The sequence below is a fragment of the Panthera pardus genome, unplaced genomic scaffold, assembly GCF_024362965.1.
Source record: "Panthera pardus isolate Hobbes unplaced genomic scaffold, ASM2436296v1 HiC_scaffold_3, whole genome shotgun sequence".
NCBI lineage: Eukaryota > Metazoa > Chordata > Mammalia > Carnivora > Felidae > Panthera > Panthera pardus.
The window spans coordinates 10,729,109-10,756,014 of NW_026526876.1; the positions used below are offsets into that span (position 1 = coordinate 10,729,109).

The 26,906-nt window shown below is 54.8% G+C and overlaps 2 protein-coding genes and 1 long non-coding RNA gene across 6 annotated transcripts; all 3 read left to right on the forward strand.

The window, feature by feature from the left end:
* The first annotated feature begins 1,118 nt into the window (after positions 1–1,118).
* LOC109245983 (asialoglycoprotein receptor 2) lies at positions 1,119–10,884 on the forward strand. 2 transcript variants are annotated; one of them, XM_019413659.2, is made up of 9 exons: positions 1,119–1,234; positions 1,522–1,720; positions 5,213–5,332; positions 5,439–5,534; positions 5,939–6,010; positions 6,180–6,266; positions 6,352–6,497; positions 9,437–9,543; positions 9,790–10,884. In XM_019413659.2, the coding sequence occupies exons 2-9, from the start codon at positions 1,597–1,599 to the stop codon at positions 9,944–9,946; spliced, it is 909 nt and encodes a 302-aa protein (XP_019269204.1). In that variant the 5' UTR covers positions 1,119–1,234; positions 1,522–1,596; the 3' UTR covers positions 9,947–10,884. The 2 variants fall into 2 exon arrangements, with proteins under 2 accessions (XP_019269204.1, XP_019269207.2); XM_019413662.2 differs by lacking the exons at positions 1,119–1,234; positions 1,522–1,720 and adding an exon at positions 3,602–3,770.
* A 4,306-nt stretch (positions 10,885–15,190) lies between these two features.
* LOC109245986 (uncharacterized) lies at positions 15,191–19,675 on the forward strand. Its single transcript, XR_002071172.2, has 3 exons — positions 15,191–16,115; positions 16,208–16,324; positions 19,464–19,675. It is a non-coding gene; the product is annotated as an uncharacterized LOC109245986 (long non-coding RNA).
* Positions 19,676–21,564: 1,889 nt separating this feature from the next.
* LOC109245987 (C-type lectin domain family 10 member A-like) lies at positions 21,565–25,433 on the forward strand. 3 transcript variants are annotated; one of them, XM_053892855.1, is made up of 11 exons: positions 21,565–21,707; positions 21,894–21,996; positions 22,650–22,744; positions 23,312–23,428; positions 23,696–23,791; positions 23,894–23,965; positions 24,043–24,114; positions 24,269–24,355; positions 24,453–24,604; positions 24,861–24,967; positions 25,095–25,433. In XM_053892855.1, exons 3-11 carry the CDS (start codon positions 22,678–22,680, stop codon positions 25,246–25,248), a joined length of 924 nt encoding a protein of 307 aa, XP_053748830.1. In that variant the 5' UTR covers positions 21,565–21,707; positions 21,894–21,996; positions 22,650–22,677; the 3' UTR covers positions 25,249–25,433. The 3 variants fall into 3 exon arrangements, with proteins under 3 accessions (XP_053748830.1, XP_053748831.1, XP_053748832.1); XM_053892856.1 differs by lacking the exon at positions 21,565–21,707 and adding an exon at positions 22,290–22,384 and having other exon boundaries at positions 21,748–21,996; XM_053892857.1 differs by lacking the exon at positions 21,565–21,707 and adding an exon at positions 22,296–22,384 and having other exon boundaries at positions 21,748–21,996.
* Positions 25,434–26,906: the final 1,473 nt, after the last annotated feature.

Here is a 26,906-nt window from a genome sequence, read left to right on the forward strand (position 1 = left end):
GTGCGTGTGTCTGACTGAGGGATATGGTCACAAAACCAAAGCAGCCACCACTGCCTTGGGGACCTGGCAGGAAGGCAGGAGGTCAGAATGTGTGGCTGTCCCGTGCGTCTGCAAGTTCCCGCCGGAAAACACAGGCCCCTGATACCTTTTCAGCTCAAGGACTTAGCTGCATCAGAGAAACTCTGTCCTCGGCCAGCAGGCGTTTGGTGAGGGTCACAAAATCAGGGACGAAAGCTGTTTTCTTTCTCAAGCTATGGTGAGCTCCGGTGACTTTTCCCCTCTTATTTTTTTTCTTTTAAGTTTATTTATTTACCTTGAGAGACAGAGAGAGAGGAATAAACCGGTGAGCGGCAGAGAGAAGGAGAGACAGAACCCCAAGCCGTTTCCCCGCCATCAGCACAGAGCCCGAGGCGGGGCTCGAACGCACGAACTGTGAGATCATGACCTGAGCTGAGATCAAGACGCTTAACCGGCTGAGCCCCCGGGGAGCCCCTGACTTCTCCCCTCTTTTACGCTGGGCTGCTTCTCTCTGCCTGCCCAGGGAAGGTCCCTTCATCTTCCCGAGGCCCCATTCCCTCCCCTGGGAGGTGGGGGCCACAGAAGTGCCAGCCCTGGGGGGCCGCCTTGGGACCCATTCAGCACAGGAGGGCGAAGCTGGTCCTGAGGGGCTTTATTCCCAGGAGAGTGAGGTGAGTCAGCCCAGAGCTGGGGGGCCTGGTGCTGAGCCCGCACGTTGGGCAAGAACAGGGAACTGGCGCCTCTGATCCGGGCCCGGGCATATTTGGAGACACCAACAATTCTGGGAAATTCAGGGGCAGGGCGTGGAAGGGGGGAGGGGCAGAGGGGAAACAGTGAACTGAGCCCCAGCCCCCTCCTGGCCCGCACCCCTCCCGAACGGTGCAGCGAGGCGCGAGGTGACCGGCGTGCGGGGGTGAGGGGGACAGGCCAGGAGACCCCTTTCTCTGGGAAGAATAGAGACAGTCGTGTCCCCCGCCCCCACGACACTTTGCCTGAGTTCCAACCCTGTTTCCACTTCTGTTTACTGTCCAAAGTCCCAGGGACAAGAGAGGCCAGGTTAGAACCACTTGGACACTCAGACACACGGACTCGGGGCCCTCGCCTGGGCCAGCCCTCCTGGTACCACCTGGCCCACTTTTCCGGGGTCTAGCCCCTCCTCGCCCTGGGGCCGGGCTGCCCGAGGGACTCGGGCGTCAGCCCTCCATACCCCTGACAGGTAACCAAAGTCAGGGGCAGGTGGGACTGGGGATGTTTGGTATGGAGGAGACCCTAGCGCAGGGACCGTGGGGGCTGGTGGAAGAGGGGGGTTTGGTCCATGAAAGCAGGGAAGGAGGGTTCCTGGCCGGGTCCCGGCCCAAGCAGTGTCCTGAGAAGGGACGAGACCCAGCTGCATTTCAGCCCCAAACTCCCCTCCAACCTTAGACCGAACCCAGACGGTAGCCTCGATGTGCTCGGGTCCTCCGCCCACCCCCCCATCGGCCTCTGCCCGAATTCACATCTTAGCTCAAGCTTCAGCCCGAACTCAGCCCCAGTCCTCAGAGGAGCCTCAACCGCCCAGGCTCCAGCCCTGCACCCAGCATGGCCAAGGACTTTCAAAACATCCAGCAGCTGGACTCCGAGGGAAACGACCACCAGCCGGGTGGAGGGGAGGGGCCAGGCCGTCATGGGCACAACCCCAGGAGAGAAGACCCTTTCCACGCAGGTGAGCACCCAGCTTCCCGGGCTTTGCTCCCTTTCCCCCAGCTGCCGATTTCTCTGTCTCCCCGAGGCCTCTGTCCCTTTCACAGTGGTGGGACTTTTTAAGTATCTTCTTTGATGTGTACTTACATTTTTTATTATTAAAAAATTTTTAATATTTACTTATTTTTGAGAGAGAAAGAGACAGAGTACTTGTGGGGGAGGGGCAGAGAGAGAGGGAGACACAGAATCCGAAGCAGGCTCCAGGCTCCGAGCTGTCAGCACCGAGCCCGACGCTGGGCTCGAACTCACAAACTGTGAGATCATGACCTGAGCCGGAGTCAGATGCTTAACTGACTGAGCCCCCAGGTGCCCCTGTAGTTACATTTTTAAGAATCTAGAATATTTTTACAATATCTGTTTTAATGCCCTTGTCTGCTAATTCTAATGTCTGCATCCATTCTGGATTTTTTTTTAGGTTTATTTATTTACTTTGAGAGAGATAGAGAGACCACCTGAACGAGGGAGGGGCAGAGAGAGAGAGAGAGAGAGAGAGAGGGAGAGAGAGAATCCCAAGCAGGCTCCTAGCTGTCAGTGCAGAGCCCAATATGGGGCTTGAACCCATGAACCATGAGATCATGACCTGAACCAAAATCAAGAGTCATGTGTGAGTGACTGACTGAGCCACACAGGTGCCTCTGGCTTGGTGTTGATAGATTTATGAACCTCCTCAACATGAGTTGTGTTTTCCTGCCTCTTTGTCTGGTAATCTTTGAGTGCAGGCTAGACATTGTGAACTTTACTGTGTTGTGTGCTAGATATAGTTATATTCCTCTGAATATTCTTGAGCTTTGTTCTGGGGTGCAGTTAAGCAACTTGGAGTCGATCTGATCCTTTTGGGTTTTGCTTTTATGAATTTTTGAAAAGAAAATTTGTTACCTTATTTTTTTAAGTTTATTTAATTTTTTTCTTTAGTAATCTCTACACCCAACTCAGGGCTTGAACTCATGACTCAGACCAAGAGTCACGTGCTCTTCCAGCGGAGACAGCCAGGCGTCCCCACTTTTATGATTTGTCAGGCGGGTCTGGAGCCCTCCCAAGGTACCATTCCCAGTCCTGTATGAGTGCCACACAGGGTTCCTTTGCCCTTCCAGGTTGGTTTTATCTTGCCTGGCCTTGGGTAGTTTTCCTGACATGCACGTGTTGATCAGTGTGCAGCCCTCCGCAGACCAGAATTCTCTGGGCATCTCTCTCCTGTCTGAACTCTGCCCTTGTGGTCTCCCCAAACTCTCGCTTCCTCAGCTCGGAGAGTCCGCCGGGCCCTGCTGGGATTTCCCCTCCCTGCCCAAGGCCTGAAAACTGTCTCCTAGAAGCAGGCGGGTGACCACTGGGGCCCATATCATTTTTCCCGTCTCCCCGGACCCTTGCCCTTTGTTGCCTGAGGTTCAAGTGTCTTGAGAGAGGTGGCTGATTTATGTCTTGGTTGTTTCTGGCGGGGTGGGTGAATATAGCCTCTGTTTTTCCACGTCTGGCAGACCCTTGCTTTTTTTTTTTTTTTTTAATGTTTATTTATTTTTGAGAGAGAGAAACAGAGTGCAAGCAAGGGAGGGGCAGAGAGAGAGGGAGACGCATAATCCGAAGCAGGCTCCAGGCTCCGAGCCGTCAGCACAGATACAGACGCGGGGCTCGAACTCACGAACTGTGAGATCCCCACCCGAGCCGAAGTCGGATGCTTAACCGACTGAGCCACCCAGGCGCCCCTGGCAGACCTTCGCTTTTACCTTGAAACTTGCCTGGGCAGCACCTTTTATATTTGACCTCATTGTGTTCTCAGAACCATCCAGTCAGGTGGCTCGTCTTCTGACCTCCATGTTTCTTATGTGGTAAGAACCTTGAATCCGAGTCCTACCCTCTTAGCCAGCGGCTCAGGGCACGACAGCGTGCTGTTAGCTACGGGCACGGAGCTGTACGGCAGATGTCCGGATCTTACTCGTCTTGCATAAGCGCAACTTTGTACCCGTCGAACAGCGACTCCCCATTTCCTTGGACCCCGGCAACCGTCGTCTTAGACTTCTGTGAGTCTGGCGATTTGGGGTCCCTCACAGAAGCGGGCACGAGAACGTTGAGGCACCAAGACTTGTCCGTGTCGGCCGCGGGCGGTCTGATTTGAGCGGGGGTGTGGGGACGGGTTGCCGCCCTCGCCCAGGATTGGGGTCTATGGGTCCTAGGTCAGGCTGGGAAGCAGGACGGGGGCCTGAGCAGCGGACGGGGCTGGAGAGAGCGGCCGGACTCAGCCCCGGGAACCTACCTGGCTGGGGAAGACTGCGGGTCAGGGACAGCTTCTGGATGGAGAGACGCCCCGGGCATCAGGAGGGCGTGAGGGGGAGGGTGTCGGGCACAGGGGAGGCTGTGTTCACAGTGGAGTGTGGAGACGTGGCCTCCCTGGCTCAGGATGGAGTCCCGAGTGGGAAGGGGAGGAGGTGACAGTCATTGGAGTCAGGATCTCAGGATTTCTGGCTGGTCACTCACAGGGAGTGTCCACTTCGGGATGGTGGCAGGAGGGAGACTGGGGAGGAAGCCTCCGGGCCTCTGGCTGACCTCCCCCCCCCACCCCTCCAGGGTGCAGGGGTGTCAAGGTATCATGGCGATGGGGACAGAGGAAAGTGGGGTGTGAGGCAAAGAAGTGTTGTTGCAGGTGAAGGTGCCTGAGCGGGGCTTCGGCCTGGAGGACAGCGCTGTCCCAGGCCAGGGGACGCTGGGCGGGGCGAAGCCAGCTCAGTGCCTGTGAAGCTGGGGCGCGTTTGTGACAGAGTGTGCGAGAATGTGTGCTAATGAGAGTGTGTGCTCACCCTGGGCCTGCACGTCCCGCTGCGGGCGCCCGGCCGCGCGATCGGGTCCCAAAGCGAGGGTGGCGGGGGCCAGACGGGATCGGGCTGCGCTGGGGGCAACAGCGAATGGGCAGCAGTCAGGGTGCAACGAGTGCAAGGGTGAACTGAGAAATGTGTGTGCCCGTGTGTGGGGGTCCTAGTTTCTGTGAAGTGACTGAGGCTACGGGGGAGAGTTCACAGCGGAGGGAGGGACTGGGGTGGGGGGGGTCGAGTGCAGCAGGAAACGGACAAGGGGCTGGGAGGGCGCGGTCTGCGGTGGAATGACCTGGACTGAGGGGGGGCGGGGGCCCTTCTTCGGGTGCGGGACGTGTCCGAGCGGCCCAGGCGCGCGTTGCAAGAACACGGAGGCGGGCCTCCGGGTCCCCGGGTCCGAGAGCGGGGCTTTGCCCACGGATGACGTGAACACCGCGCGCCCCGTGCACCTGCGGCGGCACGTGTGCACGTGGGGTGAGCGTGCGGATGCGTGTGTGCAGGGCCTGAGCCCTGGGGTCAAAGCCCAGTGACTCCCTCCCCGGCTACCCCCACCCACTCTCCTCCCGGCCACCGGGGCTCCGCTCCCCCGGCGCCCCCACCGTGCGCTAGGCCTCCTGCGCCCCAGGCCCTTCCCTCTGACGCCCCTTCTCCGCCAGGGCCCCCTCCTCGCCCGCCGTGGCTGCTGCAGCGTCTATGCTCCAGGCTCCGCCTCAGTCTGCTCATCCTGGGCCTCAACGTCCTGCTGCTGGTGGCCGTCTGCGTCATCGGGTCCCAGAGTGAGGGTCGCGGGGGCCGGGCGGGGCCGGGGCGGGGAGGGGCTGTCCTTGGGGACACAGCCCGCTCCACTTTGCCCTGTCCCTTCTGTCCCCCGCCCCCGACAAGGAGCCCAGCTTCAAGAGGAGCTGCGGATCCTGAAAGAGAACTTCAGCCACTTCTCCTCCGGCGTCTTCACGGAGATGGGCGCTCTCAGCTCGCATGGTGAGGGGGCGCCTCCCCGGGGGGAGCAGGAGGGGGGCGTGTTTGGGGTGCTGGGGGTAGGGGGCCCCCAGGCTTCCAGGGACGGGATCCCTGGGCGGAGGGACCCGGAAGGATGATCAGGCAGGTGCAGAGGATGGGGGTTAGTGCCGGGTGGAGGGAACAGAAGCTGCGAGGCCAGCGGGTGAGGAAGACCCTGCGAGGCGGGGGCTAAGTGGTGAGGGGTCATGCCGGCAGGCCCTGCTAATGAAGTGGGGGGTCTGTTTTGGGAACGTGGGGACCCTGCTTAGGCTTAGAAAGCCTCTGTGGGGACGGGGTGGAGGCGGGGAGGCCAGGGGCCGGGACGCAGGGTGGAGGCGGGGCGGGGGAGGGGGGGGCGGGAATGCCTGAGCCGTCCTCCTTTTCAGGGGGCAATGCCAGTGACCTGCTGACCTCTCTGGAGGCCAAGCTGGAGAAACAGCAGAAGGACCTGGAAGCAGGTCAGAGACCCTCCCCGGGGGGGTGTGCGCGCGTGCGAGTGGGGCGTCGCGTGGGTGCGCGCGCAGCGTGTGTGCGTGAGCGCGCGGAGTCCCGCGTGGGGTCCCGGGGGGTTGGCGCCGGCACTGCCCGCCACGCGATGCCCACCGTGCCCGTCGCCCGGTGCCCTAGATCACGCCACCCTGCTCCTTCATCTGAAGCACTTCCCCGTGGATCTGCGCATCCTGACGTGTCAGATGGCCTTCTTCCGGAGCAACGGTAGGGCCCGGGCACGGGGTCCCCCGTCCCGGGGCGCCTGTGCCCTCCTGCCGGGGCTCATCTCCCCGCGCCCCCGGCCCCTCAGGCACAGAATGCTGCCCAGTCAACTGGCTGGAGTTCGAGGGCAGCTGCTACTGGTTCTCGCGCTCCGGGAAGACCTGGCCGGAGGCCGAGAAGCACTGCCGGCTGGAGAACGCGCACCTGGTGGTCGTCAACTCCAGGGAGGAGCAGGTGAGCGCGGCCCAGGGTATGCCCGGGGGGCTGGGCAGGCTGCTTTAGTATTATTTTCTAACCAAAGGAAGCGTCCAGAAGCAGAGGTGTGGCCGAGCGCCGGGAAGTTCATGGCGAAGTGGCCACTGATTCTAAGAGGTGGGACGTTAGCGCCAGGAGCTCGGGCACAGGTGCTCCGACGGCGCAGTGTGGACGCCGGGGCCCTTCTTGCTGGCCTTGGGGTGGGGTCGGTCATGGGCTGAAAGGGACAGAGTGGGCAGGGTTCCTGGGTCCCTCCAAAGCGCTTCAGGTCTCCCCTGCCCACCGCTGCCACCAGCCACAGCCGCGAACACGTGTTTCCAGGGGAGGACCAAGCCATTAGAAGGGGGGGGGGGGGGGGCGGCGGCGATTTTCTGAAAAGGGGGATGAGACTGGGATCGGTCATTGAGTCTTTGCTGCGTGCGAGGAGTTTTCATGCGTTCACCTGTAATCCTCACGACCCTGTGGGGCCGGCGCTCGGACCCCCCTTTGAGGGAGGGAGAGATGAGGGGACTAAGAAAAAGGGGGGGTCAAGTGATTTGCCCCTAATGCAGGACAGAGCCAGAATTCAGATTCGCTCACCTCCTTAGCCAGTGTTTTCAACTCGACATATTGCCAGAATATATTTACTGAATATGTATATTGAATATATATTTATCAATATATTGATAATATATATATAAATTTGATAATATAAATTATCGTATATATTTTTTATTATTAATATATTAATATATATTAATATAATGATAATATATAATAATATAATGATAATATATTAAATTTGATAATATAAATCTATATCAAATATATATATTTATATATGAACATATATAAAGATATCAATATGCCAATATATCAAACATATAGACATTGATCAACATAGCAAATATATATATTTATATACGAACATATATAAAGATATCAATATGCCAATATATCAAACGTATAGACATTGATCAATATATCAAATATATATATTTATATATCAACATATATAAAGATATCAATATATCAAACATATCGACATCGATCAATATGTCAGCTATGTATGTTTATATATCAACATATATAAAGATATCAATATATCAAACATATCGACATCGATCAATATGTCAGCTATGTATGTTTATATATCAACATATATAAAGATATCAACATATTATATCAATATGCCAATGTATCAAATTTATATATATTAATATATCAAATTTATCAGTGTATATATGTATTTATACGGTAGAATAATTACAAACATATTTCGCTTTGCCGATCAGGTTGAAACTGCCCATGTGCAAGCACTTTTGACTTGAAAAAAAAAAATGCCCGTTTCACGTGGGTCAGCCTGAGATCTCTGTGCTCTGTGCTCTGACCCACAGTAAGTTCGTGATGGCCCCAGCTTTGCGGTGGCCCTGGCTGACTGCCCTTGTGACGGCGTGACTGTCAGGGTCTGCTTTCAGGCCTGGCATGTGGATAAAAGTAGATGGTCCTTCCTTTCTTCTTCCTTGCATTTGCTTCACCTGCCTCTGTCCATGCTTTTGGAGTCTCTGTTTTAAATTGGTGATTCTCAGCCTCGGATGTATAATGCCAGACTTTACACGGGAGGAGTTTAAAAAATAGTGACCTTGGTCTCACACCCCAAAATTCTGTTAAAATTTCTTTTAATGTTTATTTATTTTTTTGACGGAGAGAGAGTCAGAGTGCGAGCAGGGGAGGGTCAGAGAGAGAGGGAGACACAGAATCCGAAGCAGGCTCCAGGCTCCGAGCTGTCAGCACAGAGCCTGACAAGGGGCTCGAACCCACAGACTGTGCGATCATGACCTGAGCCGAAGTTGGATACTTAGCCAACTGAGCCACCTGGGTTCCCCTGAGACTGAGATCCTGAATGGGTGTTGGGGTCCATGGGGGCAGCAGGGGCAGGGGCCAGAATCAGAATTCCCAGAGTCAGAGCTCACGGGTAGGAGACAAGGAAAGGGCTCGAGTCGGGGTAGCAACTGTGAGCTGGGAATGAAATGGGCGTCAGGTCAGGGGGCGGAGGTCCCACCCCCCCATCCCCCCCCCCCACCTCCCCACCCCTGGGCACTGGACTTCCTGAGCTCTGCAGCTACCTCAAGTTCATTAATCTCGTTTATGTGAAGTGTGAATCACCAGGACGCCCAATTTAGAGACTTTGTAAGGATCAGATAAGAGAATCTTCGTAAAGCACTTAGCACGACGTTTAGCCCAGCCAACGTCCACCAAATAATAACTCCAGTTACAGAAGGAAAGACAGGAATAGTTGTGCTGAGAGCTGGTGCTTCAGATCGAGCTGGAGGAGACTCAAGGAGTCACAGCTATGCCTGAATGGAGGTCCCAGGGACTAGAACCTTCCTCCCCGCTTGTGAGACGCCAGCCCGCTGCCCCAATCTAAGCGGCGACGCGGAGACTCCGAGCGCAGTGAAGCGAGTCTGTAATCAACGTTCCTACAAGAGCGGGCGTCTGCCGGACAGGCGCACTCCGAGCGGTTACAGCAGACGATTTATCTCCTAGCTGAAGTCCCTCCCCTGCTTCCTCATTGGCTGCGTGCTACAGAGGGTACAGCCTTACGCCGACGTGGTCCGGGCCCGCCCACGGGAGGCAAAACTAGTCTGATTAGAACAAGCGGACGTTCCCTGGGGCGACGCAGAGACGTCGGTTCGGTGGCGCGTGCTCATTGCAAAGCCTTTGAAAAAGAATCCCGCCAAACGGAGGCTGGCGGGAGGGTGGGAGAACTAGGATAGGAAGTGAGGTGTCTAAGGGTTTGGGACCCCACTGTGGGGGTGGGGAGGTCCGTGCAGATTTCCAATAGGCCGGACACTCCTGTTAACCAGATAGCCCAGCTTTTAGTTGGTGCTTCTGGAAATGAATCATCTCCCTTACTTGTCACACCACCTGTTTTCCAGAAGTTCATTTCACAGCACATAAACCCCTTTGATGCCTGGATAGGTCTCACGGACAGCGATGGCTCGTGGAAGTGGGTGGATGGCACAGACTATAATCATGGCTACAAGTAAGTGGCTCCCCCCTCGTCCTCCTTCGTCTGGCCTGGGGCCAGCCACTCCCACCCTTCCCTCGGGGACCAAAGTCCCCAGGCCTCCCGCTCCCAGGTTCCCAACCTCCAAGGCTGCAGCGTGTGCTCCCTGGCCCCCTCCTCTCCTCGGGATGTGCTTTTCCTGAGCTGGGGGCTGAGGGGGAGGCGGTGAGGGCTGCAGGGGTAGGTAAGGGTCAAAGCCTGAGCTCTAGCCTGCCTTCCTAGGAACTGGGCCGCCACTCAGCCAGACGACTGGCAGGGCCACGAGGTGGGAGGAGGCGAAGACTGCGCGGAAGTCCGCTCCAATGGCCGCTGGAATGACAATTTCTGCCAGCAGGTGCAGCGCTGGGTGTGCGAGATGAGGCAGAACATCACGGGTTAGAAGCCCCGCCCCCTGCCCCGCCCCCCAGCTCACCGGAGGATTTTGAAGAAAGGAAAAATAGAGGCCTGGGGAGGGGCGGAGCGGGTGGGGGGGGGGGGCATCACCGCCCTGGAGATGCTGAGGTCCCGCCTCCTACAGCAAGTCACCGTCACGATTATGATTCTCAGGCCGCTCAATAGGGGAAGAAGAAACGACTTGAAACTGTGTGGACTGGTCGTTGGGAGCTGGGAGAGGTGGGGAGCAAAGAAGGGGTGGGGGGTCCGGAAGAGACAGGTTCAGTCCGAGCCAGCTGCTCGTGGGGGCCCCATCCCAAGGGACATGGGTCAGGGAGGGGAGGGGGGCTTGGAGCAGAGCCGCTCAGCGGGACGCAGCCCCTGGAAACAGCGCCCTCCACCCCCCAAATCCTTGGCAGTAGGGGGGGGTCTCCTGCAGAAGAGGTTTTGGGGAACAGTCCCCCCCCCCCCCCCCCCGCCAGCCCGGGAGCTGTGGCCCAGCTGCCTGGGGGCCCGTGGAAAATACTCTCTAAGGGGAGGCAGGTCGGGAAGCCTCTGTGCCCTGTGTCCACTGCGACCGCTCCTCTCTGGACCGTAACAGATCTAGACATTTCCCCAGCGCAGGGTGTCACTGGCCGCTTCCACGGTGCCTGAACTTCACCCTTCCAAGATCATCCTGAAGGCGATATTAAGAGGGCCTTTAAACAATTGGCTGTTTTATTTTTACTAAAATAATATATGGTCTTAGTAAAAAGTGTTTCTCTCTCTCTTTCTGCCTCTCTCTCTCTCTCTCTCACACACACACACACAGGGAGGCCCCTCACTCCCCCGTCTTCTCCCAGAGTTAACCATCGTGCCCAGAGGATTAGTCAGGGCTCTCCAAAGAACCAGTCGGATGTGGATGTATGTGTGTGTATCACTTATTAAAGAGATTTGTTATAAGGATTTGGCTCGTGCGATTATGGAGGTTGACGAGTCTCGGGTCCTGCGGGTGTGCAGGCGAGCCGGACCCCCCGGAGAGCCAGTGGTGACAATTCCAGTGTGAATCCACAGCCCGGGCACCCAGGACAGCCCATGGTGGGGTTCCAGGTGAAGGCGGCGAGCTCACGACCCGGGAAGAGTGGATGTTCCCTTCCCGTGCCAGCTGATGGTGCAGGGAGAAGGGGGTCAGGCAGGGAGAAGGTTCTCTTCCTCCGGGGAGGGCCCACTGTTTATTCTAGCCGGGGGCTTAGCCCGACCTGCTCTACCAATTCCAGTGTTCACCCTATCCCCGAGCACAGACACACCCACGATGGTGTCTGACTGGCACCCTGGGGTCCGGTCAAGTGGACGCATAACATGACCCGAGCCAGGTTTCCCGTCAGGGGGTTTCCTGCATTCGTGCCTGGGTGCAACGTGGCATTTCGCTCTGGCTTCTTTTGATTTTGTGGCCGTGCACCCAGTCTCGCCTGCTCCCTGACAAGTTCTGCCTCGTGGAATCTGGCATCGAGAGTTCCCAAGCATGGATGTGCCCTGGGGGATCTGGCCATTCTCTGTGCTGGACCAGTGGCCATTTTTGTGTTCACCTATAATATTTATTTTTTAATGTTTTTATTTATTTTTGAGAGAGAGCGTGAGCAGGGGAGGGGCAGAGGATCTGAAGCGGGCTCTGTGCTGACAGCACGGAGCCCGACGCGGGGCTCGAACCCATGAACTGTGAGATGATGACCAGAGCTGAAGTCTGACGCTCAACTGACTGAGTCACCCAGGCGCCCCATATTTTCACCCGCAATATTTCAAGCAATTGCTGCTTCTGACCCCATGCTTTCTCCATTTCCTAATTTTCTTTTTAAAAAAAATTTTTAATGCTCATTTATTTTTGAGAGAGAGGCAGAACCTGAATGGGGTAGGGGCAGAGAGAGAGGGAGACAGAATCCAAAGCGGGCTCCAGGCTCTGAGCCGAGCTGTCAACACAGAGCCCGACTCGGGGCTCAAACTCTCGAACCACAAGATCGTGACCTGAGCTGAGATCTTCTGCTTTATGCTACGATGCTTTATGCTAAGTGAAATCAGTCAGAGAAAGACGAATATCATGGGACTTCACTGATATGTGGAATTTAAGATACAAGACGGATGAACATAAGGGAAGGGAAGCAAAAGTAGTATAAAAACAGGGAGGGGGACAAAACATAAGAGACTCTTAAATACGGAGAAAAAACTGAGGGTTGCTGGAGGGGCTGGGGGGGGGGTGGGCTAAATGGGGGAGGGGCATTAAGGAGGGCACCTGTTGGGACGGGCACTGGGTGTTATACGTAGGGGATGAGTCACAGGAATCTAGTCCTGAGATCATTATTGCGCTCTATGCTAACTTGGATGTAAATTAAAAAAAAACAAAACGGTCCGATGCTTAACCGACTGAGCCACCCAGGCGTCCGACCAATTTTCACTGAAATCCCAATTCAGGATCTGCATCAGTTACGCCTGCCTCCAACCTGGTACCTGCTGAGCCACGCCGCGTGATCTGGTTACGGTTCCTCTCTTGCACAACTGCTGTTTCTTCTGAAGTTAATAATTATTTCGCTTAAGAATTTTCTTCGCGTTCTTTGAACCTGTTACGAAATCATCCTTGACTGGAAAAAGCCCGGATATAATTTTCTGCACGTGGTGACAGGTCACATAACCAGTGTCTGGGTTTTCCTAGAGCCACGTGGGTGAAGCCAAGATTTATGGGGCCCGGAGCATACACAGTTTTGAGGAGCCTTCCTTAAAAAAATAACACTATGAGGGGCGCCTGGGTGGCCCGGTCGGTTAAGCATCTGACTCTTGAGATCGGCTCAGGCCGTGATCTCAAGGTTTGTGAGATCGAGCCCCAAATCGGGCTCTGTGCTGACAGCGTGGAGCCTGCTCGGGATTCTCTCTCCCTCCCTCTCTGCCCCTCCCCTGCTCACACACACTCTCTCATTCTCTTTCTATCAAAATAGATAAGTAAAACTTAAAAAAGAATAACATTATGAATATTTACTTAAGTTAGAACCCTCCTCCCCACAACTCTAAAAAGCTGAAAGCTGCCATAAACACCACAAAATCCTGAAAAAGGATATGATATTTGTAATAATATTCCCAACTTACCTCTAAAATTCATTTTCGTAGGGGCGCCTGGGTGGCTCTGTCGGTTAAGCGTCCGACTTCGGCTCAGGTCATGATCTCACGATGTGTGAGATCGAGCCCCGCTCTCTCTCAAAATAGATAAATAAGCTTTTACAAAAAAATAAAAATAAAAACTATTAAAAAAATAAAATTCATGTTCCCTACGCTTTTTTCCCCCCTGAGTACTCACTGTGTACTCGTACGCGTGGCAAAGACGTGGCAAGGTGTCTTTCCACAAGGAGAAGGGACAGGTTGTTGTGGTTTACTCTTTATCACCGATGTCAAGAGCTTCAGGGCGCATTTCGCCTCCCACCTCAGTGTCTCCCCCCGGTGCGTCTGCACAGCCCGTGGCTGAAGGACCCCTGAAAGCCACACGGATCCACGAAGTGACTGCAAACCACGTGGCCGTGGCCGTCCCGCTCAAGTCAAATGTATTTCCAGCCTAATTCTTTTTTTTCCAATGTTTATTTATTTATTTTGAGAGAGAGAAAGACAGAGAGAGAGAGAGAGAGAGAGAGAGAGAGAGCTGGCAGGGAAGGGGCAGTGAGAGAGAGAATCCCAGGCAGGTTCCACACTCACTGTGGAGTCTGATGTGTGGCTCGATCCCACCACCCTGGGATCGTGACCTGACCGGAAATCAAGAGTCGGATGCTTCGCCTGAACCACCCAGGCGTCCCCAGCCCCCTGGCACAGAGGACAGTGTGAAGGGGGGGAAGTGGCAGGGGAGAGAGACACTGGTCACCCTCACTGATTGTAGTGAGAATAACTTCTGTTTGCACAACTTACAAAAGTTTCCGATCCTGGGAAGACGTTGCCGGGGCCACTGGGGGCCCTCGTAAGGGGCCTGGTGGGGTCCTGGAGCTCAGGGCGCCGGAGGTTCCTTGTCAGTCCGCTCTGTGCCTCCCGGGGCCGCCTGCCCGCCCGCCAGGCTGGGGGCCTCGGTGTCACTGGATCTGGGGCAGTGCAGTCACCTTGGGACGTCCTGCTGTCCTGCTCATCCGGCGAGTTTTCTGGGCGAGAGAGAGAGAGAGAGAGAGAGAGAGAATCTTAAGCAAGCTCCATGCTAGCACAGAGCCTGACAAGGGGCTCGATCCCATGACCCTGGGATCATGACCCAGGCCGAAACCAAGAACTAAATGCTCAACCGACCGAGCCACCCAGGCGCTCCTGAGTCCACTGAGATTTCTTTAAAAAAAAAAAGTATCAACCTTGGCTCATCAGTTGCATCAAAGGTACCTTTGTATCAAAGGGAAGGTGAAAAAAAATGTAAGAGAAGAATAAAAAGAAAATTCCACTAAGCATAATTTTCTGTTCCCTTGTGTTGTTGGAAGGACTCACCGGAGGGGAGAGGAAATCTGAGTGGAGTGCACGGTTGTGAGCAGAACATTTGATAAAGTAAAACTGTCTTTCTGAGAGATGAACAAAACAGTGGGAGCCAATTGCTTCCTATAATAATAATAATAATAATAATAATAATACGTAAAAATGAAAGTAGCTTCCACTGTGCTTTTAGAAATAATTTTGTCACAGCAAGCTATCAAAGGAAGACCTTAATCCATGCCAAAAGGAGACATGCTTTTAAATACTTACTCTTGGATTTTATTTTTTAAAGTAATTTCTGTGCCCGACGTGGGGCTCAAACTCACGAACTGCGAGCTCATGACCCGAGCCGAAGTTGGACCCTGAACCGACTGAGCCCCCCAGGTGCCCCGTATATTACTGTGCTTTTACTTTGCATTTCGCTGATGGCCAATGGTACGTCGCACATCTCCTGTGCTTGTTTTCTATGTGTATGTCCTCTTCGGAGAAACGTCTGTGTGTTTTTTGCCCATTTTCTAATTGGTTTATTCTACTGTTGGATTTTGAGAATGCTTTAAAAAATTTTTTTTTTTTTTTTGCAGGGGGCGCCTGGGTAGCTCAGTCAGCTAAGTGCCCGACTCTGGATTTTGGTTTGGGTCACGATTTCGTGATTTGTGGGTTCGAGCCCCACGTGGGGCTCTGTGCTGATGGCAGGGAGCCTGCTTGGGATTCTTTCTCTCTCCATCTCTCTCTCTGACCCTCCCCTGCTCTCTCTCTCTCTCTCTCTCTCTTTCAAAATAAATAAACTTAAAAAAAATTTTTTTAATTAAAACAATTTACTGGCTCAGTCTGTCCAACTCTTGATTTCGGTACAGGTCATTATCTGAAAGTTGGTGGGACCAGGCACCCGTGTTGGGCTCCATGCTGACTGTGCAGAACCTGCCTGGCACTCTCTCCCCCTCTCTCTCTGCCCTTCCCCCACTTGCGTTTTCTCTCTCTCTCTCTCAAAATAAATCAACATTAAAGAAACGTTTTTTTGAGGGAGAGAGGATCCCAAGCTGGCTCCACACTCAGCATGAAGCTCGATGTGGGGCTCGAACTCACAACCAAGAAAGACATCATGACCTCAGCCAAAATCAAAGGGTTGGACCCTTAACCGACTGAGCCACCCAGATGCCCCAAGAATTCTTTTTTTGCACGTACAGTATACATATCCGTGTGTAATTATAGTTGAGTGAATTTACTTGAAGAACTTGGACAGTATTAGGGGGGATTGAATGATTTCTTTCAGCCCAGTCTGTCTGAGCACCTTCTGAGGGCAAAGCGATACATGAGCACGGAGGTGTGAAACATTAAAGCCTACGTTAGTCATCTCTCCCCCGAGTGGGGCTTGGAAGATTCTTCACATATTCTAGACACTCATCTTCTGTTTGGTGTGTGGTCTGCGAATATCTTCTCCAAGCCTGTAGTCTGTCTTTCTACCCTCTTAGCAAAAATCTGTTTACAAAAACTCTCATGTGATCAATCAAATCTTGGCAAAGCCCGATTCAGGAAGTGAGAAGAGTGACGGGGCCACATGAGAGAGATTAAACGACACTTTTCCTGTTTTTATAGAAGTTTGGCTGGATTCCCAAAGCCGAGAACGATTGTGGATAATGGCCGTGCCTTTAAAAACCAGGGGAGCTGGATGCACGTAGGCAGGATTTACCAAGAGGTGCCAAAATAGGCCACCACCATCCCTCCCTGCCTCTGTAAGAGGGGACGAGGGAGTTGAGGAGTTCATTTCAAGGGCATTCTTAGATGTGGCAGGAGATTCAAGTCTTTTTTTTTCCTCCATATGGAGGAAGGGGATGCTTCCCTGCAACCCACTGGCCAGATGCTGGAGTCCAAAGGGAGCCACAGTAGAGACGGGGGTGTCTGCGAAGGGGGGACGACAGGCATGTCACTACCGGGCCAGATGGTAGGTAAGCCGCAGACGCTGTGGGGACGGCCGTGGACTGCTATTTGACAGGGGCAAGAAGAACTTTAGGGGCGGCCGTGGATGTGTCTTCAGGATTTTTGAGGGCACTCGTGGAGACAGAGACTTGTCCTTGACAGGAGACGTCTGAAGGCAGAGAACCGGGGCTAAAGCTGCCCCGTGCATCAGTGGGTCCTGCCGCACTTGGTCATCTGTCAAGGTGAGAATGTCATGGAAAATGTGAGCCTGGTGGACCCCAGGGATGCCAGGCTTGAGCCATCCAGGAAGGACCCTGCCCAAGAGCACTTTGTGGCAGAGTGAGGCTGAAGGAGACCGTGTGTGTATGGCTGAAATCTAGGATAGTTGGCCATTGGGGCAAGAGCTGATGGTGGCTATTGGGCAAGAGCCAATGGTGGCCATTGGGGCAAGAGCTGATGGTGGTCATTGGGGCAAGAGCCGATGGTGGCCATTGGGGCAGGAGCTGATGGTGGCCATTGGGCAAGAGCCAATGGTAGCCACTGGGGCAAGAGCTGATGGTGGTCATTGGGGCAAGAGCCGATGGTGGCCATTGGGGCAGGAGCTGATGGTGGCCATTGGGCAAGAGCCAATGGTGGCCACTGGGGCAAGAGCTGATGGTGGCCATCAGAGGGTAGCCGGAGAATTTGTTGTCCTTGGGAGGGGCTCCTATGGTACAGAGGGTCCCATAAGAGTCTCAGAGGCACCACCAACAGATCCCATGGAAGGCCACTGTTGGAGGCCTGCTGTAAAGAGCGTCCTGACTGCCAGCCACAACGGCACCAGATCGCGGGCCTCTTCCTTGAATTCCTCCCTCCTTCGCCCAACCCTTGACGCTCAGTGAGGAGTAGAGGAAAGAAAGGGGAAGGAAGAACAGAACAGCCCATGACTCCTGTCCTAGATTCTCCGGTGGCAGGTCCTGTGATACGGATCTTTATGAAAGTGATTTATGAGAAAGTGTTCCCAGGAAAACAGATAGGGGGATGGGGGTGCAGGAGGAGGAGGGGGAGGAAGTTATGCAAGGGTGTGCCAGAGACTGAGATTCTTTGGAAAGTGACTCGTTAGGAAGTGTGACTAGGTGATCTTGAGCACAGTCCCAACAACCGGTCCTGTCCCGGCACAGCTTTCCCCAGTCAGGAACAAGGGACCCGGAGCCCTTCTACTCTTGCACCCAACGGCCATTGGGTCGGGTTCTGCCTGGGGTTGGCGAGAATGGGAATCCCAAGGTACATCCCACTGTGGGTTCCGAAACTGTGTTCGGGCAGCTTGAGGGCAGGCTTCTGACCAAGAGACACAGGTGCCGCCCGTGAAGAATGAGAGGGAAGGGATCCGGAAGGGATCCGAGCAAAGCCTCGGCAATGTCTGCTGAAGCCCCGTGCCTGCGAGTCCCGAGTCGGGCTGCATGAGGCTTCGCTCTGGTCTGGGCTGGGCTTTTGTGACCTGGAGTTAGACTGGTCTTAGAGCTGAATGTAAAGGAAGGATAAATCCAGGAGAGTCTATCTGATAACAACGAAATGAGGTCTTGGTGTTGATGCCCTTTTACAGGTTGAGGAGACTCCTTTCTATCTCATTTGCTGCTAGTTTTTTTGTTTGTTAAAAATTTTTTTTAATGCTTATTTATTTTTGAGAGAGAGAGAGAGAGACAGAACATGAGCAGGGGAAGGGGAGAGAGAGAGAGGGAGACACAGAATCCGAAACAGGCTCCAGGCTCCGAACTGTCGGCACAGAGCCCGACGCGGGGCTCGAACCCATGAACCTTGAGATCATGACCTGAGCCGAAGTCGGACGTTTAACCACTGAGCCACCCAGGCGCCCCTGATCTGTTGTATTTTCATTGCAGTTCAGTTTAAAATTGTTTCTAATTTTTCTTGAGACTCTCTCTTTGACCCATGGATTATTGAGAAATGTGTTGCATAATTTTGAGGGTTGGGAGATTTTTATAATTATCTTTTTTGGTTTTCCATCTAATTGTTTTCTGGCTTAATTCCATTATTATCGAGGACAGATGTAAAATTTCAATTTGCTTACATGTGTTATAAAGTTTGTTGTGCGACACGGTCTGTCTTGGGGGCAGTCCCACGTGCACTTGAACGATGCGTCTTCTGCCACTGTTGAGTGGAGCGGTCTATAAATGCCCATTAGGCCGATTACAGAAACACATATCGTGGTTTTGACCTGAATACCAACACTGTGTGTGTGTGTGGGGGGGGGGAAGGGTAGGATAAAATAATGTTAGCGTTCACATAGAAGAATAAAAGCCTAAGCCCTGAGTTCCTTCAGGATGGGTCTCATAAGGTTTTACTTATTTATTTATATTTATTTTATGTATTTGTTATTTATTTTTGAGAGAGAGAGAGTGTGGGAGGGCAGAGAGAGAGGGGGAAAGAGAGAGAGAGAGAGAGAGAGAGAATCCCAAGCAGGCTCCACACTGTCATCGCGGAGCCAGACATGGGGCTCGAACCCACGAACCGTGAGATCATGACCTGAGGGGAAACCAAGAGTCAGACACTTAACCGACTGAGCCTCCTGGGTGCCCCTGTGAGAAATATTTAGATAACGTGGGAAGTCGTAATTCATTGCCAATGTGGAAAATAGTAATTTTCTTGAAGTGTGCTTATTGTTCATCCCTGTAGATGCAATTTTAAATGAATTTGCTTAAAAACTTTCCTTGAAAAGGAGCACCTGGGTGGCCCAGTCGGTTGAGCGTCCGACTTCGGCTCAGGTTACCATCCCACAGTTTGTGGGTTCGAGCCCCGTGTCGGACTCTGTGCTGACAGCTCAGAGCCTGGAACCCGGTTCGGATTCTGTGTCTCCCTCTCTCTCTGCCACCCCCTGCTCATATTCTGTCTCTGTCTCTCTCTCAAAAATAAACATTAAAAAAAAAAACTTTAAGTAAATACAAGAGCTTCTGACAGTTTCTGAACCTCAGCAAGACAAAGCTTTGTTTCTCCCAAGCCAGTAGTCAGTTAAGCCATCGCTGAAACAACAGAGAAGGTATTTGTTTCTTGAACATCACATTGGCGAGAACTGACAGGTTTGTAGGTGAAGGTGTGGATAAATGAATATCCCTCTACACGGTAGGGAAAAGGTGGACTGATAACGACGTTTCTGCCCGTTTTACTTCTAGAAATCTAGCCAAGAGCAGTCTTCGCTTCTTAGCACCAACAGGCATTACGAGCCTGTTCACTTCAGCATCGTTAATCCAGTCGAAGGATCCGCAGCTCAAAAAGGCATCACCAGGGGAGTCATTTAACGGGCCGTTAAACAGAAGGACGTGGTGTGCGAAAACCCTCAAGACCCATTTTTCTTCTAAGTTCCAGTCTTGCTCTCTCTCTCTCTCCTCTCTTTTTTAAAAGTTTATGTCTTTTGATGGGGCGCCTGGGTGGCTCAGTCGGTTAAGCGTCCGACTTCGGCTCGGGTCACGATCTCGCGGTCCATGAGTTCGAGCCCCGCGTCGGGCTCTGGGCTGACGGCTCAGAGCCTGGAGCCTGCTTCCGATTCTGTGTCTCCCCCTCTCTCGGCCCCGCCCCCGTTCATGCTCTGTCTCTCTGGGTCTCAAAAATAAATAAACGTTAAAAGAAAATAAAAAAAATAAAGAAATCCTGGCCAGCTGAGGTGCTGGGAGAGGCAGCAGGGAGAAAGCGGTGGAAGACGGAAGCTATGATGGTCAAGAAGGCAGAAGCCTCCGAAGGCCTCAGAGGCAGAAGCATTTAGGAAAGAAAAGAGGGCAACTTGCGAAGAAGTCAGGAAGGGATCGGCCTTTGGGAGGACGGGCTCAGGGAACAGAACCTCGGGAGGGATTGGGAGGAAAGCTGCACCGTCACCAGTGTTAACAAGCTTCTAACCTGCTCATGATGACAACAAAGCACTGTTCCCACACGATGAACGCATTTGCAAAAGGTCATCACATATCTTTAGGCGTCGGCTTTGCAAAAGTCAGGGATAAAGCGGTTTTTCCTCAGGACTCAGCAATTTATGGGAAATGCTCTAAGTGTACTTTATTTTGGGGCCTGGAAGGAGAACTACTTTTGTGTGTGTGTGTGAAACCCACACGAAATTTATCAGCAGAATCCTGTTAACTCTACCTTCGCAGCCTGTCCAGGATCAGAACCCTTCTCACCGCCTCCCAGCACAACGCTCCGTTTCCGCTCTTGTCTCGTTTCGTGGGATTCACAACACAGGTGTCACACGTGCGAGTTAACATACAAGTCGGGTCATTCCCTCCTCTGCTCCGACCCCTCCAAAGTCTGCCCCTCCAACTTGGAATAAAAACACTTAACAATAGCCTAAGTGCCCTAATGAATTGGCGGCCTCCCTTCTCCCTCTGTGACTCATCTACTCCTCTTCTCTCTAGCTCATGTCTCCATAAAATGTCTGGCGAATGGAGAATCCTTGTACACCCTAGACATTCTTCCACACTTTGCACCTGCTGTGCCTTCCGTTTGGAGCCCTGTTCCTCCTGGGGCTCCTCATAACTTGCTCCCTCACCTCCTGGAGACCATTGATCATATATCACCTTCCCAGTAAGGCCTTTCTTGACACCCTACTCTTGATGGCCTTAATAAAAATTGACCCTATCTCGGGGCGCCTGGGTGGCTCGGTCGACTAAGTGTCTGACTTCGGCTCAGGTCACGATCTCACGGTCTGTGAGTTCAAGCCCGGAGTAGGGCTCTGTGCCGACAGCTCGGAGCCTGGAGCCTGCTTCGGATTCTGTGTCTCCCTCTCTCTCTGCCCCTCCCCCACTTGCTCGCGCTCTCTCTCAAAAATAAATAAACATTAAGCAAATAAAAGGAAGGAAAAGAAAAAGAAAAGACTGTGAGTGTGAATTCACACTGTGTGTGGCAATGAGATTTACAGGTGATGGGATTCAATCCAGTTCCCTCTCTTGAAGATGGCCAGGCCAGGGTGGTCTGGAATTCTGGCCCCTTGCACTCAGCACACCCATGAACTTGGGAAGCCCACGGCCCGGCTCGGAGCCTCAGTCCGCCATCCAAAGCTCCTCCCCAAGATTCTTGTGGGATCGGAACGGTTAATGTCTGGCATGCCTCCGGCACAATCCCCTGTTACAGATTCGATGCTCGGTAAAATTTCCCTTTCCTGCCTCCTTCCTCCCTTTGCAGCCAGGAAACCCCACTCTGCCGTGTCTTCTTCCCTCCCTGGGGGGGGGTGGGCGGGGCGCCCCAGGGGAAGCTCATGTGCCGGGACTTGGTGAGATTGAGCAAGACCAGAGATGCGCTCCTCTGGACCCAGCTGCGCACTGATGGAGACGGGTTCTGGGAACTTTAGATGAAGGAAGCGAAAGGGGGTGTGGGCGAGGAGAACCGACACACTGGCCTTTGGACCTTCTGGTCTGGCTCCCTTCTCCCGAATGGTAAAAATGAGGAAGTCAGGGGGGCTTAAGAGGAGGGGACAGGGAGTAGATACACCCCAGAAGAGGAGGAGAGCGGACCTGCCCCGTATCCAGCCCCTTCCTCGCGCAAGCCCTCCGATCCCTTCCCCACTCCAGTCGGGGAAACGGGAGATTCCAGCTTAGAGCCTCGTGGGCTTTGGCACACAGACACCGGCAGGACTCTGGTCGCGTAGGTGACCCCCACTCGGAATCTCCAGGATTTCGTGTTTTCCAACTCTGGGCATTGCTGCGCAAGGAGTTCCAGACGCAGGTAACCAGCCTGGCACTTAGGGGAGACCAAGAAATGGTAAGGGACAGCTTGGGGATTCAGTGGCCGAGGGGAGGTTTTACACTCTGTTCCCTTCGCTGGGTTGGGCTTGAAGTATGGGGGGGCCGAATCTCAGGCACAGACTCAGCCCCGTTCCAGCCCCGACCCCGGCCGCGGCCCTAACCGCGGTATTAACCCCAGCTTCCCCTTAAGCCCCAGCCCCAGCTTGGACCTCAGAAGCAACTGGAATCTTAACACCAGCCCCTTCCCAAAGTTGACCCCGACTCTGTTTCCAGCTTCAGCACCAGGCGTAGGCTCAGCCACATCCCCGACCCCAGCCGGCAGGACGTGCCCCTCGGTGCCAGCCCGGCGTCGGCCCCAGTCCCAGCCAGTACTGCATTTACCTCCTACTTTACCTCCTTCAATCCCCAGCTCAACGCCACCCCGCCCGACCCCCAGTCCCGACCCCACGTCCAACCTCGCCCACAAACCCAGAACCAGGCCCAAGCCTCTCTCCGACCCTGGGCGCGCCCTCAACCTGAGTTCACCTCTTCCTTGGACTCTGGGCCTGACCTGGGCTCCCACCGAGTCCCAGCCTCCCCGCTTCGCCCCAGCTCCTGCCTCAGCCTGGCCCCCCGGCCCTGCTTCCCTTTCAGCCCCAGTAGCCCCAGCGTTGGTCCAAGCATGTCTATGCAGTATGAAAAGTTCCAGCACTCGGAGACAGAGAAGCAAAGCCAGGGGTCTAGAAACGGTAAGAGGGATGGGGAAATGTTCCCTCCTTCAATACACTCTTCAGGGGTAGAGGGTTTCTGCTGTCATACGCTCACCCCTAACGTGTGTGGGCTGCAGGGGGGCCCCCATCCCGAGGGGGTCCGGCCCCAGCCTCTGGGGACCCCAGTGTGAAGACAGGGACAGAGAGGGCCACAGGGGGCCTGGGGTCCCTCTGCTCTGGAAGAGGCCGTGAGGGTTGGCATGGAGGGAAGAGTATTTGGGTTCAGAAGGAAACCCACCTGTGAGCCTGGCGGGTCTCCAGCTCTCTCTGGGTCCTTCTGCCCCTCCCCCAACTCTGATAGCGTCTTGCCCATCACCGTCCCCCTCCATCTGTGGGTCCTTGTGTCCGTGCGTCCCCACGGAGGCGCGAGGGTCCCAGGTGGCTGAGGGCTTGGGCTGGTCCCCGAGGGGTCAGAGGCCTGGGCGCACCCCGCCCCTCATGTCCTGCCTCAGCCTCCCAGCATTACCCGCGACAGCCCTCATCCCTGACTGGTCCCTGGGCCCTCTCCTCCTCCCTGTCCCGCCCTGACGCCCTCTCCCCTCGCAGGGCCGCCTCCGCCTCTCCACCACCTGCAGCGGCTCTGCTCTGGCCCCCGGCCCTTCCTGCTCTCCCTGGGCATCAGCCTCCTCCTGCTGGTTGGCATCTGTGTGATCGGATCCCAGAGTGAGGGGAGCGGAGTGGGCAGGGAGGAGAGAGCTCATGGGGGTGGGGTGGGGGTGGCGGCGGGTAGGGTGGCCGCTGGCTCTGTCACTTGGTGCGGTTGGCTGAGTAGCCCAGTGGCCTAACCCCTCCAGACCGGGACACCGGATACGGATAGGGCCCGTCCCTCTGGGTTGGGTCATGTGAGGAGACGGCGCGCGGTGAGCCCGCTGGCTGCCGGCTCACAGAGGGCCTGATAAATCCCAGCATGCTTTGTCCCCTCCCCATCAGATTCCAAGTGTCAGAGGGACCTGGTGACCCTGGGAGCCACTTTCAGCAACTTCACCTCAAGCACCGAGGCCGAGCTCCAGGCCCTGAACGCCCAGGGTGAGCCTGGGACCCGGAAGGGGCTCCGTGGGGGCGGGGGTGGGGGGTGGGGGAGGGGGTCCCGAGCACCGAGTCCCCCCCCCCCCACCACGTGTCCCCCAGGCGGCAGTTTGCAAGAAACGACAACGTCTCTGAAAGCTGAGGTGGAAAATCACAAGCGGGAGCTGCAAGCAGGTGAGAAGCCGCGGCCCCCCGGGGGGAGGGGTGGGGGTGGGGGGGGGCGGCCTCGGTGCTGACCCCCTGCCCTGCAGCCCGCAGCCTGAACGACAAGGTGTTCGCCCTGGAGAGCAAGCTGGAGAAGGACCAGCGGCAGCTGCAAGCAGGTGGGGGCCCTGTCCCCGTCACCGGGGCGTGGCGCGCACGCGGGACAGGGCGCAGAGGTCCCTAGGCTGGCCCGCGCGGGGACGCCTGGCTTCCGGGGGCTCGCTGAGCCCCCCCAGGCGCTGCCCCCGCTGCCCACCTGTGTGTGTGTCCCAGATCATTCCGATACCCTCGCTCGAGTCCAGCAGCTGGCCAAGGACCTGAGAACCCTGACCTGCCAGGTGGCCGCTCTCAAGAGCAACGGTGAGGGGCCTGGGGGTGCTGCGCCCCATTTCCTGCTCGTCCCCCCACCCCCACCCCTGGGTGGCATCTCAGACCCTCCCCGTCCCCCGCCCCTCAGGCTCTCAAAGTACCTGCTGCCCGGTCAACTGGCTGGAGTTCGAGGGCAGCTGCTACTGGTTCTCGCGCTCCGGGGAGACCTGGCCGGAGGCCGAGAAGCACTGCCGGCTGGAGAACGCGCACCTGGTGGTCGTCAACTCCAGGGAGGAGGAGGTGAGCGCCCCAGTGCCCGGGTCCCCTTGAGGGCAGCGGTTCTCCACCTCGGCCGGGCTGTCGGAATCCCCGAGGGGGCTTGGTTGAGCTCTGTCACCCGCCGAGCCACTCCCAGCAGTTTCACTGGCCGGGGGCATCGGGGTAACCGTCCCCAGTGTCCCCCAACGGGCTGAATGGACACGTCAAGTTCAGAACTGCGAGTCCAGGGAGCAGGCTGGGCTGGAGAGAAGTCACCCTTGCCCTTCTGTCGCCCCAGAACTTTGTGCAGGAACATATAGGCTCCTTACACGTCTGGATGGGCCTCAGTGATGCCGAAGGAGCCTGGAAATGGGTGGATGGGACGGACTATGCGACCAACTTCAAGTGAGTGCGGCCTGGCTTTCTGTGCCCCTCTGCCCCCTTCAGCCCCTGCCCCTCCGGGGTCTGACCCTCAGTCCCTTGTCCCCGAGCCCGGGTTCTGGGCCCTCTGGCCATTGTCCTCTCTCCGCAGGAACTGGAGGCCGGGCCAGCCGGACGACTGGCATGGGCACGGGCTGGGCGGGGGCGAGGACTGTGCCCACTTTCACCCCGACGGCTGGAACGATGATGTCTGCCAGAGACCCTACCGCTGGGTGTGCGAGGCCCGCCTGGGCGTGGCCGGCTAGCGCGGTGGCCGAGCGCTGCCCGCGGGCCACCCGGCCACCAAGCTGCAGGGAGTGGGAGGGGGCCTTCCCCTGAGACCCCCGATGGGACCCCGTGGGACAGGACTGAGCCCTGGGAGTTTGGGTCGCTGCCACCATTTTGAATGTTACCCTCCTTGGTGTTCAAAAGACCATCTAGACTTCCTTCAGGTGTTTGTGCGTTTGTTTTCATTTCAGCTTTACTGAGGTATAATCGACCCACCAAATTGCAAGGTGTTTGAGGTGTGCATCATTGCGATTTGATATTCGTATACACTGTGAAAGGGTCCCCCATGTGGTTAATCCCCTCGTGGATCCATCGCGCGCGCGCGCGCGTGTGCATGCGTGCGAGAACACGCGAATCCCACTCTCTCCGTAAATCCCAATTATACGATAGCGTTCACGACTAGCGACCGTGAGATCCTCAGACCTTAGTCATCCCGTAGCTACAACTTTGTACCCTTTACCCAACCTCTCCCTACCAACCACCCCACTCCCCAGCCCCACCAGCCTACTCTCTGTTTCTATGAATTTGACCTTCTCTTTTTGTTTTTTGATTCCACATATAAACGGTACCATGCGGTATCTGCCTTTTCTCTGGTTCATTTCACTTTGGCGGAACGCCCCCAAGGTCTATCCCTACTGTTGCAAACGGTAGACTTCCCTTCCTTCTCACGGCTGAACACGGTTCCGTTGTATTATCTACACCACATCTCTATCCGTTCATCCGTTGATGAACATGCAGGTTGTTTCCATATCTTGGTTATTGTGACGGATGCTGCAGTGAATATGGGGGTGCGGCTATCTCTTTCGTGCTCTGTTTTCATTTCCTTTGGGTATATGCCCAGAGGTGACACTGACGGATCACGTGGTCATTCTATTTTGAATTTTTTGGGCAACCGTCATCCTATTTTCCATCAGCCCGAAGTTTCCTTACGCCCCGAGCCTGCTTCCTTTATCTCCAGGTGCTAATATTTATGATCTGCTTTTTTTTCTCTATTGATTGGTTTCGCCTATCCTAGAATTTCACAGTATATTGTTTCGTGAAGCCATATGTATTTCATATTGCCTGATTTTCAGCAAACTTTATATTTTAATTGTTAAAACTTGTTTATTTTTGAGAGAGAGAGAGAGAGAGACAGAGCACCAGTGGGGGAGGGGGAGAGAGAGAGAGAGAGAGAGAGAGACATAGAATCCGAAACAGGCTCCAGGCTCTGAGCTGTCAGCACAGAGCCTGATGTGTGGCTTGAACCTGGGGACAGTGGGATCATGATCTGAGTCGAAGTTGGATGCTTAACCGACTGAGCCACCCAGGTGCCCCAATCTTTTTTTTTTCTCTTTTCGATGTTTATTTATTTCTGAGAGAGAGAGCGGGGAAGGGGCAGAGAGAGAGGGAGACACAGAATCCGAAGCAGGCTCCAGGCTCCGAGCAGTCAGCACAGAGCCCAAAGTGGGGCTTGAACTCACGGACTGTGAGATCATGACCTGAGCTGAAGTCGGACGCTCAACGGACTGAGCCACCCAGGTGCCCCTTCAACAATCTTAAAATAGCAAAATGGAGAAAGTTAGGTGAGGCCTTGGAGAGTCCTATGTTATCGTAAAACGACATTTCCTTTTTACATACAGTTGAGTTCTTTTCTCTT